Source organism: Mustelus asterias, chromosome 6 (assembly GCF_964213995.1).
Source record: "Mustelus asterias chromosome 6, sMusAst1.hap1.1, whole genome shotgun sequence".
Classification (NCBI taxonomy): Eukaryota; Metazoa; Chordata; class Chondrichthyes; order Carcharhiniformes; family Triakidae; genus Mustelus; species Mustelus asterias.
In genome coordinates, this window is record NC_135806.1 from 145,728,273 (window position 1) to 145,740,334 (window position 12,062).

Here is a 12,062-nt window from a genome sequence, read left to right on the forward strand (position 1 = left end):
CTCACTCACTCTCGCTCGTTCACTCGCTCACTCACTTGCTCACTCGCTCACTCACACACTTGCTCACACATTCACTCACTCACTCACTCACACACTCACACACTCACTCACACACTCATTCACACACACACTCACTTACACACTCACTCGCACACTCACTCGCTCACTCACTCGCTCACTCACTTGCTCGCTCACTCACTCACTCACTCACTCACACTCATTCACTCACTCACACACACTCACTCACTCACTCACTCACACACTCATTCACACACACACTCACTCACGCAGTCACTCACACACTCACTCACACACTCACTCACTCACTCATACACTCACTCACTCACACACTCACTCGCTTACCCGCTCACTCACTCACTCGCTCACTCACTCACTCCCTCACTCACTCACTCGCTCACTCACTCACTCGCTCACTCACACTCAAAGAATAAAGAAAATTACAGCACAGGAACAGACCCTTCAGCCCCCCCAAGCCTGCACCGACCATGCTGCCCGACTGAACTAAAACCCCCTACCCTTCCGGGGACCATATCCCTCTATTCCCATCCTATTCATGTACTTATCAAGACGCCCCTTAAAAGTCACTATCGTATCTGCTTCCACTACCTCCCCCGGCAACGAGTTCCAGGCATCCACCGCCCTCTGTGTAAAACACTTGCCTTGTACATCTCCTTTAAACCTTGCCCCTCGCACCTTAAACCTGTGCCCCCTAGTAATTGACTCTTCCACCTGGGAAAAAGCTTCTGGCTATCCACTCTGTCCATGCCTCTCATAATCTTGTAGACTTCTATCAGGTCGCCCCTCAACCTCCGTCGTTCCAGTGAGAACAAACCAAGTTTCTCCAACCTTTCCTCATAGCTAATGCCCTCCATACCGGGCAACATCCTGGTAAATCTTTTCTGTACCCTCTCCAAAGCCTCCACACACACTCACACCCACCCTCACACACACACCCTCACACACACACACACACTCATGCACACACACACTCTCACACACACACACACTCACGCACACACACACACACACTCACACTCACACACACACTCACGCACACACACACTCACGCACACACACACACACACACACTCTCACACACACACACACTCTCAAACACACACACACACTCTCACACACACACACACTCTCAAACACTCACGCACACACACTCTCACACACACACACTCTCTCTCACACACACTCTCTCACACACACTCTCTCACACACACACACTCTCACACACAGGCACACTCTCACACACAGGCACACTCTCACATACACACAGACATACACAGACACTCACACACACACAGACACACACAGTGTAATGAAGAGTGTGTACCCTGTAATCTTCATAATCCTGGGCATTAAGCATTTGCTGCGTCTCCAGCTCCAGTGCGCTCACTGAGACTTCCTCTGAGGTTTGTGGCTCTGTGATCTGTTGGCCGTAAAGGGGCAGTTCATGGAAGAACATCTCCTTCCACTCCCTCATCAGCTTCCATGGAATTAAACTGAGGGAGAACACAGTCACACCATTATCTGGTGAGCAAAGAACAAAGAACAGTACAGCACAGGAAACAGGCCCTTCGGCCCTCCAAGCCTGTGCCGCTCATTGGTCCAACTAGACCAATCGTTTGTATCCCTCCATTCCCTGGCTGCTCATGTGACTATCCAGGTAAGTTTTAAACGATGTCAGCGTGCCTGCCTCCACCACCCTACTTGGAAGCGCATTCCAGGCCCCCACCACCCCCTGTGTAAAAAACATCCCTCTGATGTCTGAGTTATACTTCGCCCCTCTCAGCTTGAGCCCGTGACCCCTCGTGATCGTCACCTCCGACCTGGGAAAAAGCTTCCCACTGTTCACCCTATCTATACCCTTCATAATCTTGTATACCTCTATTAGATCTCCCCTCATTCTCCGTCTTTCCAAGGAGAACAACCCCAGTCTACCCAATCTCTCCTCATAGCTAAGACCCTCCATACCAGGCAACATCCTGGTAAACCTTCTCTGCACTCTCTCTAACGCCTCCACGTCCTTCTGGTAGTGCGGCGACTGGAACTGGACGCAGTATTCCAAATGTGGCCTAACCATGATTCCCATGTCTGAGCCTGGCAATTTAACTAGGGCTGAGACAATCCCCCAGAGTAATAAAATATTATTAACCCTACCCTAACACACCCTCTGACCCTGACACACCCTCTGACCCTGACACACCCTCTGACCCTAACACACCCTCTGACCCTAACACACCCTCTGACCCTGACACACCCTCTGACCCTGACACACCTACTGACCCTCTGACCCTAACACACCCTCTGACCCTGACACACCTACTGACCCTCTGACCCTGACACACCTACTGACCCTCTGACCCTAACACACCCTCTGACCCTGACACACCTACTGACCCTCTGACCCTGACACACCTACTGACCCTCTGACCCCAACACACCCTCTGACCCTGACACACCTACTGACCCTCTGACCCTGACACACCCTCTGACCCTGACACACCTACTGACCCTCTGACCCTGACACACCCTCTGACCCTGACACACCTACTGACCCTCTGACCCTGACACACCCTCTGACCCTGACACACCCTCTGACCCTAACACACCCTCTGACCCTGACACACCCTCTGACCCTCTGACCCTGACACACCCTCTGACCCTGACACACCCTCTGACCCTAACACACCCTCTGACCCTGACACACCTACTGACCCTCTGACCCTGACACACCCTCTGACCCTGACACACCCTCTGACCCTGACACACCTCTGACCCTAACACACCCTCTGACCCTAACACACCCTCTGACCCGAACACACCCTCTGACCCTAACACACCCTCTGACCCGAACACACCCTCTGACCCGAACACACCCTCTGACCCTGACACACCCTCTGACCCTAACACACCCTCTGACCCTGACACACCCTCTGACCCTGACACACCCTCTGACCCGAACACACCCTCTGACCCCAACATACCCTCTGATCCTCTGAATCTAACACACCCTCTGACCCTAACACACCCTTTGGCCCTAACACACCCTCTGACCTTCTGACCTTAACACACCCTCTGACCCCAACACATTCTCTGACCCTAACACACCCTCTGACCCTCACACGCCCTCTGACCCCAATATATCTGAGGGTTCGGCCACTGAGTCTATATGGGTAGAACTGAGAAATAAGAAGGGGGAAATCACTTTGATATGGTTGTACTATAGGCCCCCAAATAGTCGGCGGGAAATTGAGGAACAAATATGTAAGGAGATTACAGATAGCTCCAAGAAAAATAGGGTGGTAATAGTAGGGGATTTTAACTTTCCCAATATTGACTGGGACAGCCATAGTATTAGAGGGTTGGATGGAGAGAAATTTGTTGAGTGTATTCAGGAGGAATTTCTCATTCAGTATGTGGATGGCCCGACTGGAGAGGGGGCAAAACCTGACCTCCTCTTGGGAAATGAAGAAGGGCAGGTGACAGAAGTGTTAGTGAGGGATCACTTTGGGACCAGTGACCATAATTCTATTAGTTTTAAGATAGCTATGGAGAATGATCGGTCTGGCCCAAAAGTTAAAATTCTAAATTGAGGCAAGGCCAATTTTGATGATATCAGGCAGGAACTTTCAAAAGTTAATCGGGGGAGTCTGTGGGAAGGCAAAGGGACATCTGGTCAGTGGGAGGTTTTCAAAAGTGTGTTAACCAGGGTTCAGGGTAAACACATTCCTCTTAGAGTGAAGGGCAAGGCTGGTTGAAGTAGGGAACCCTGGATGACTCGGGATATTGAGGCCCTGGTCAAGAAGAAGGAGGCACATGACATGCACAGGCAGCTGGGATCAAGTGAATCCCTTGAAGAGTATCGGGGGTGTAGGAGTAGAGTTAAGAGAGAAATCAGGAGGGCAAAAAGGGGACACGAGATTATTTTGGCAGATAAGGCAAAGGAGAATCCAAAGAGCTTCTACAAATACATAAAGGGCAAAAGAGTAACAAGGGAGAGAGTAGGGCCTCTTAAGGATCAACAAGGTCATCTATGTGTGGATTCACAAGAGATGGGTGAGATCCTAAACGAATATTTCTCATCAGTATTTACTGTTGAGAAAAGCATGGATGTGAGGGAACTTGGAGAAATAAATAGTGATGTCTTGAGGAGTGTACATATTACAGAGAAGGAGGTGCTGGAAGTCTTAAAGCGCATCAAGGTAGATAAATCCCTGGGACCTGATGAAGTGTATCCCAGGACATTGTGGGAGGCGAGGGAGGAAATTGTGGGTCCCCTCACAGAGATATTTGAATCATCGATAGTCACGGGTGAGATGCCTGAAGATTGGAGGGTGGCAAATGTTGTGCCTTTGTTTAAAAAGGGCTGCAGGGAAAAGCCTGGGAACTACAGGCCAGTGAGCCTCACATCTGTGGTGGGTAAATTGTTGGAAGGTATTTTGAGAGACAGGATCTACAGGCATTTAAGAACAAGAACAAAGAACAAAGAACAAAACAGCACAGGAACAGGCCCTTCGGCCCTCCAAGCCCGCGCCGCTCCCTGGTCCAAACTAGACCATTCTTTGGTATCCCTCCATTCCCACTCCGTTAATGTGGCTACCTAGATAAGTCTTAAATGTTCCCAGTGTGTCCGCCTCCACCACCTTGCCCGGCAGCGCATTCCAGGCCCCCACCACCCTCTGTGTAAAATATGTCCTTCTGATATCTGTGTTAAACCTCCCCCCCTTCACCTTGAACCTATGACCCCATGTGAACGTCACCACCGACCTGGGGAAAAGCTTCCCACCGTTCACCCTATCTATTGGAACAAGCTATCTGGAACAAGCTGCCAGAGGTAGTAGTAGAGGCGGGTACAATTTTGTCTTTTAAAAAACATTTCGACAGTTACATGGGTAAGATGGATATAGAGGGATATGGGCCAAATGCAGGCAATTGGGACTAGCTTAGTGGTTTTAAAGACAGGGCGGCGTGGACAAGTTGTGCCAAAGGGCCTGTTTCCATGCTGCAAACCTCTATGACTCTATGATTCTATAACACATCCCTCTGTCCCTGACCCTAATACACCCCAGTGATCCTGACACACCCCAGTGACCCTACCCACCCCTCTGACCCTAACATATCTGTTACGATGCGGAGGTTGTCCCCCTTTAAGACGTAACACCGAATCCCCCAAAGAGGAATCCCTCGTCTGGTAATCTGTTTAAAGTGTGTGGGAAGGTGTGAACTGTCCTTCAGTAACATTCAGTGGGTAACTATCAGAAACACCCAACACTCACTGCAAAATCTACACTTAACAGGTTATTTATTTAACCAACCTGGAACTTTAACTAAACAAGTAACGCACCGAATAAAATAAGATTCTACTTGAAGGCTGTTCAAATCGATACAATACTCATTCATTCAGAAAAAAATAGAATTTAGTCACTCTCAAAAATAAATACAACCAGGTTTTGTGTCTTTTGGAACTTTCTGGAGTTTCTCGGTTGATTTCTCCGTAAGTTTGTTCTGATTTGGTACCTTTCGCTGGTTAGATGGTGCGTTCCCATAAGAGATATCTGAAGCTGGCAGGGTGGAGAGCTGCTCTCTTCCTCTCGAGACTTGAGCTGACCGTTGGTAACTCCTGTTTTTCCCCCTTGCACTCTCTTTTATACCTGTGATGACCTATCAATTTTCCTTAATAGGATTGGTCTGATTTTGTCAACACCATCAAATTCAAATCTTATAGGTTCCTGGTAGCTGAGTGCCTGCTTTAAACTGATAGGGAAACATTTTTAAAAACAGGTTTTCTTGTCAAGACTACTGCTTGACATTTTGGAACAAATGTTTCAGCTTGGACTTTGTGTATACTTCACAAACTCAACTTTGCAACACATCCCTCTGACCCTCACCATAATACACCCAGTGATCTTCATACACCCGCTGACCCTGACCCTAATACACCCAGTGATCCTGACTGTAATACACCCCCGTGACTGTAACCCTGACCCTAATGCAGCCTCTGAACCTCACCCTAATACACCCTGTGATCCTCACCCTAATACACTCAGTGATCCTGACCTTAATACACCCTGTGACCCTCATACACCCGCTGACCCTGACCCTGATCCTAATACACCCAGTGATCCTGACCCGAATACACCCCCGTGACTGTAACCCTGACCCTAATGTAGGGGGGAGCTATACGATAAATGGCAGAACCATAAAGGGTGTAGATAGGCAGAGGGACCTGGGTGTGCAAGTCCACAGATCCTTGAAGGTGACGTCACAGGTGGAGAAGGTGGTGAAGAAGGAATATGGCATGCTTGCCTTTATAGGATGGGGCATAGAGTATAAAAGTTGGGGTCTGATGTTGCAGATGTATAGAACGTTGGTTCGGCCGCATTTGGAATACTGCGTCCAGTTCTGGTCGCCACACTACCAGAAGGACGTGGAGGCTTTGGAGAGAGTACAGAGGAGGTTTACCAGGATGTTGCCTGGTATGGAGGGGCTTAGTTATGAGGAGAGATTGGGTAAACTGGGGTTGTTCTCCCTGGAAAGACGGAGGATGAGGGGTGACTTAATAGAGGTGTATAAAATTATGAAAGACATAGATAGGGTGAACGGTGGGAAGCTTTTCCCCAGGTCGGTGGTGACGTTCACGAGGGGTCATAGGTTCAAGGTGAAGGGGGGGAGGTTTAACACAGATATCAGAAGGACATATTTTGCACAGAGGGTGGTGGGGGCCTGGAATGCGCTGCCAGGCAAGGTGGTGGAGGCGGACACACTGGGAACATTTAAGACTTATCTAGATAGCCACATGAACGGAGTGGGAATGGAGGGATACAAAAGAATGGTCTAGTTTGGACCAGGGAGCGGCGCGGGCTTGGAGGGCCGAAGGGCCTGTTCCTGTGCTGTATTGTTCTTTGTTCTTAATGCAGCCTCTGACCCTCACCTAATACACCCAGTGATCGTGACCCTAATACAGCCTCAGGCACTAACCCTGCCAGCGAAAAATTCCTAACCCGAACTCTGACCCTGTCTCTAATACAGCCTCTGACCTCAAGCCGAATACATCCCTCTGACCCTAACCCTCTGACACTAACCTTCTGACCCTAACCCTCTGACTCTAACCCTCTGACCCTAACCCTCTGACCCTAACCCTCTGATCCGAACCCTCTGACCCTAACCCTCTGACCCTAATCCTCTGACCCTCACCCTCTGACCCTCACCCTCTGACCCTCACCCTCTGACCCTAATCCTCTGACCCCAATGCTCTGATACTAACCCTCTGACACTAGCCCTCTGACCCTAACCCTCTGATCCTAACCCTCTGATCCTAACCCTCTGACCCTAACCCTCTGACCCTAACCCTCTGACCCTAACCCTCTGATCCGAACCCTCTGATCCGAACCCTCTGACCCTAACCCTCTGATCCGAACCCTCTGATCCTAACCCTCTGATCTGAACGCTCTGATCTGAACCCTCTGACCCTAACCCTCTGATCCTAACCCTCTGACCCTAACCCTCTGATCCGAACCCTCTGATCCGAACCCTCTGACCCTAACCCTCTGATCCTAACCCTCTGATCCTAACCCTCTGACCCTAACCCTCTGACCCTAACGATCTGACCCTAACCCTCTGATCCGAACGCTCTGACCCTAACCCTCTGACCCTAACCCTCTGATCTGAACCCTCTGATCTGAACCCTCTGATCCGAACCCTCTGACCCTAACCCTCTGATCTGAACCCTCTGATCCTAACTCTCTGATCTGAACCCTCTGATCCGAACCCTCTGACCCTAACCCTCTGATCTGAACCCTCTGATCCTAACCCTCTGACCCTAACCCTCTGATCTGAACCCTCTGATCCGAACCCTCTGACCCTAACCCTCTGACCCTAACCCTCTGATCTGAACCCTCTGATCCTAACCCTCTGACCCTAACCCTCTGATCCTAACCCTCTGACCCTAACCCTCTGACCCTAACCTTCTGACCCTAACCCTCTGACACTAACCTTCTGACCCTAACCCTCTGACCCTAACCCTCTGATCTGAACCCTCTGATCCTAACCCTCTGACCCTAACCCTCTGATCCTAACCCTCTGACCCTAACCCTCTGACCCTAACCCTCTGACCCTAACCTTCTGACCCTAACCCTCTGACACTAACCTTCTGACCCTAACCCTCTGACCCTAACCCTCTGACCCTAACCCTCTGATCCTAACCCTCTGATCCGAACCCTCTGATCCTAACCCTCTGATCCGAACCCTCTGATCCGAACCCTCTGATCCTAACCCTCTGATCCTAACCCTCTGACCCTAACCCTCTGATCCTAACCCTCTGATCCTAACCCTCTGATCCTAACCCTCTGATCCTAACCCTCTGATCCTAACCCTCTGACCCTAACCCTCTGATCCTAACCCTCTGATCCGAACCCTCTGATCCTAACCCTCTGACCCTAACCCTCTGACCCTAACCCTCTGGCCCTAACCCTCTGACCCTAACCCTCTGATCCGAACCCTCTGATCCTAACCCTCTGACCCTAACCCTCTGATCCGAACCCTCTGATCCTAACCCTCTGATCCTAACCCTCTGATCCTAACCCTCTGACCCTAACCCTCTGATCCTAACCCTCTGATCCGAACCCTCTGATCCTAACCTGAATCCAGCTTCTGCTAATGCAAACCCACCTCTATTCCTTTCAGAATGTAAATTGTGAGGGTTTTTAGGTCTGGCCTGATAGGGATCCCTGTCCAGCCCAGGAAGCAGAGGATGAGAGGGAGCACCTCCTTCACACTCAGTGGTGTGAGTGGGGTGGTCTCCAATCCCCACCGTCCAGCATGCAAGGCTGGGATTGGCGTGGCCGGGATGGGAACTTTTTCCCAACTCCCTCAAAGAGGGACAAGGGGAATGTGCTTTAGTCAATATTATCATTGCAAGCCTCCCTTTCATGGAGGTGTACAGGTATGGGGGGTGGCGGTGTGGGGGGGGGAGGGGGGGGGGGCGGGGGCGGGGGAAACACCTCTCCCTCTTTAACCCTCCTTCCCCACAGGAGCATTTATCACAGTGAGCAAGAGGAGAGGGCACTGTGCTTGGGGATTCTACCTACCTCAGTGTAAGCTCACGATATTCTGCAATCTTGGTTGCTAAATCGATGATGTGTTCCACCACTTCCCAGCACAGGGTGTAATGTTTGCGAAATCGCTCCTCCGCACGCTCAGCCATTTTCCACTCGTGCATTTCCCGTTGCCGCTGGATCTGTTCCATATGTTCCCGTTTCTCCTCTCTCGCCAAGACCTAGCAGGCAGGAAACCTGGACAATCACACCTCAGACTTCATTCTTTTAAACAGGAGCTTAAACTGGTCTTGGTTCTCAAAGAGCAAAGAACAAAGAAAATTACAGCACAGGAACAGGCCCTTCGGCCCTCCCAGCCTGCACCGACCATGCTGCCCGACTGAACTAAAACCCCCTACCCTTCCGGGGACCATATCCCTCTATTCCCATCCTATTCATGTACTTGTTGAGAGGCATAGATCGGGTGGACTCTCAGAGGCTTTTTCCCAGGGTGGAAATGTTTGCTACGAGAGGACACAGGTTTAAGGTGCTGGGGGGTAGGTACAGGGGAAATGTTAGGGGGAAGTTTTTCACACAGAGGGTGGTGGGCGAGTGGAATCGGCTGCCGTCAGGGGTGGTGGAGGTGAACTCAATAGGGTCTTTTAAGAAACTCCTGGATGAGTACATGGAGCTTAATAGGATGGAGGGTTATAGGTAGGTCTAGAAGGTAGGGATGTGTTCGGCACAACTTGTGGGGCCGAAGGGCCTGTTTGTGCTGTAGTTTTTCTATGTTTCTATTTGTCAAGACGCCCCTTAAAAGTCACTACCGTATCCGCTTCCACTATCTCCCCCGGCAATGAGTTCCAGGCACCCACCACCCTCTGTGTAAAAAATCTGCCTCGTACATCTCCTTTAAACCTTGCCCCTCGCGCCTTAAACCTATGCCCCCTAGTAATTGACTCTTTCACCCTGGGAAAAAGCTTCTGACTATCCACTCTGTCCATGCCTCTCATAATCTTGTAGACTTCTAACAGGTCTCCCCTCAACCTCCCTCGTCCCAGTGAGAACAAACCAAGTTTCTCCAACCTCTCCTCATAGCTAATGCCCTCCATAGCAGGCAACATCCTGGTAAATCTTTTCTGTACCCTCTCCAAAGCCTCCACATCCTTCTGGTAGTGTGGCGACCAGAATTGAACACTATATTCCAAGTTCTATAAAGCTGCAACATGAATTGCCAATTTTTAAACTCAATACCCCGGCCAATGAAGGCAAGCATGCCGTATGCCTTCTTGACTACCTTCTCCACCTGCATTGCCACTTTCAGTGACCTGTGTACCTGTACACCCAGATCCCTTTGCCTATCAATACTCCTCAGGGTTCTGCCACTTACTGTATATTTCCTATCGGTATTAGACCTTCCAAAATGCATTCTCCATTGTCTACATCAACGGGGATGAAGTAGAAAGGGTCGAGAGCTTCAAGTTTTTAGGAGTCCAGATCACCAACAACCTGTCCTGGTCCCCCCAGGCCGACACTATAGTTAAGAAAGCCCACCAACGTCTCTACTTTCTCAGAAATCTAAGGAAATTTGGCATGTCAGCTACGACTCTCACCAACTTTTACAGATGCACCATAGAAAGCATTCTTTCTGATTGTATCACAGCTTGGTATGGGCTCCTGCTCTGCCCAAGACCGCAAGGAACTACAAAAGGTCGTGAATGTAGCCCAATCCATCACACAAACCAGCCTCCCATCCATTAACTCTGTCTACACTTCCCGCTGCCTCGGCAAAGCAGCCAGCATAATTAAGGACCCCACGCACTCTGGACATTCTCTCTTCCACCTTCTTCCGTCGGGAAAAAGATACTAAAGTCTGAGGTCACGTACCAACCGACTCAAGAACAGCTTCTTCCCTGCTGCTGTCAGACTCTTGAATGGACTTACCTTGCATTCAGTTGATCTTTCTCGACACCCTAGCTATGACTGTAACACTACATTCTGCACTCTCCTTTCCTTCTCTATGAACGGTATGTTTTATCTGTATGGCGCACAAGAAACAATACTTTTCACTGTATGTTAATACATGTCATGATGTGGAGATGCCGGCGTTGGACTGGGGTAAACACAGTAAGAAGTTTAACAACACCAGGTTAAAGTCCAACAGGTTTATTTGGTAGCAAAAGCCACACAAGCTTTCGGAGCTGCAAGCCCCTTCTTCAGGTGAGTGGGAATTCTGTTCACAAACAGAGCATATAAAGACACAAACTCATGGTAGCACAGTGGTTAGCACTGCTGCTTCACAGCTCCAGGGTAACCTAAACTCCAGAATTAAACCTCAGTTAGTGTAATCTCTCCTCATGAGTTAATCTTTGGTGTAGAGGAACTGAAGTTTACGCAATGGTTGGCAGCTCCAGACCCCATTCACCCATCTGTCGGAAATATCAGGGGCAAGCGACCAGGCTGATTGTTACCATCAGATCAAAGGAAGGGATAGAATGTCATATTACACCAAGCAGTCAGTAACTAGTGAGGATCCACAGGGATCTGAGCTCGAACCCCAGCTGTTCCCATTTTCATGATTTGAAAGAGGAAACTGGATTTGGAAGATGGGAAGAGGATAACCAGGGAAAGAGTCCTTGGCAGACAGGATTAAGGAGAATCCCAAGGCATTTTATTCATACGTTAGGAGCAAAGGGTTGTCAGGGAAAAAATCAGACCTCTCAGGGACAAAAGTGGGGAATTATGCTTAGAGCCCAAAGAAGTAGGGGAGATCCTAAATGAATACTTTGCGTCGGTATTCACAAAGGAGAGGGATGTGTTGACTGGGAGTGTCTCGGAGGGGAGTGTTGACCCGTTTGAGAAAATCTCCATTACAAGGGAGGAAGTGTTAGGTTTTTTAGGGAATATAAAGACTGACAAATCCCCTGGGCCTGATGGAATCTATCCAAGGCTGCTCAGGGAGACGAGAGATGAAATTGCTGGGCCTCTGACACAAAT

At 49.7% G+C, this 12,062-nt stretch overlaps 1 protein-coding gene across 1 annotated transcript in view; it reads right to left on the reverse strand.

Moving 5' to 3' along the window:
* The window catches only part of spef2 (sperm flagellar 2), a 386,645-nt gene that overhangs the window by 257,610 nt on the left and 116,973 nt on the right, over nucleotides 1-12,062 (reverse strand). The window contains exons 9-10 of the mRNA XM_078213897.1: nucleotides 9,120-9,307; nucleotides 1,364-1,532 (exon numbers count right to left, since the gene is read on the reverse strand). Coding sequence (XP_078070023.1) covers nucleotides 1,364-1,532; nucleotides 9,120-9,307 — 357 coding nt within the window. The remainder of the gene's footprint in view (nucleotides 1-1,363; nucleotides 1,533-9,119; nucleotides 9,308-12,062) is intronic.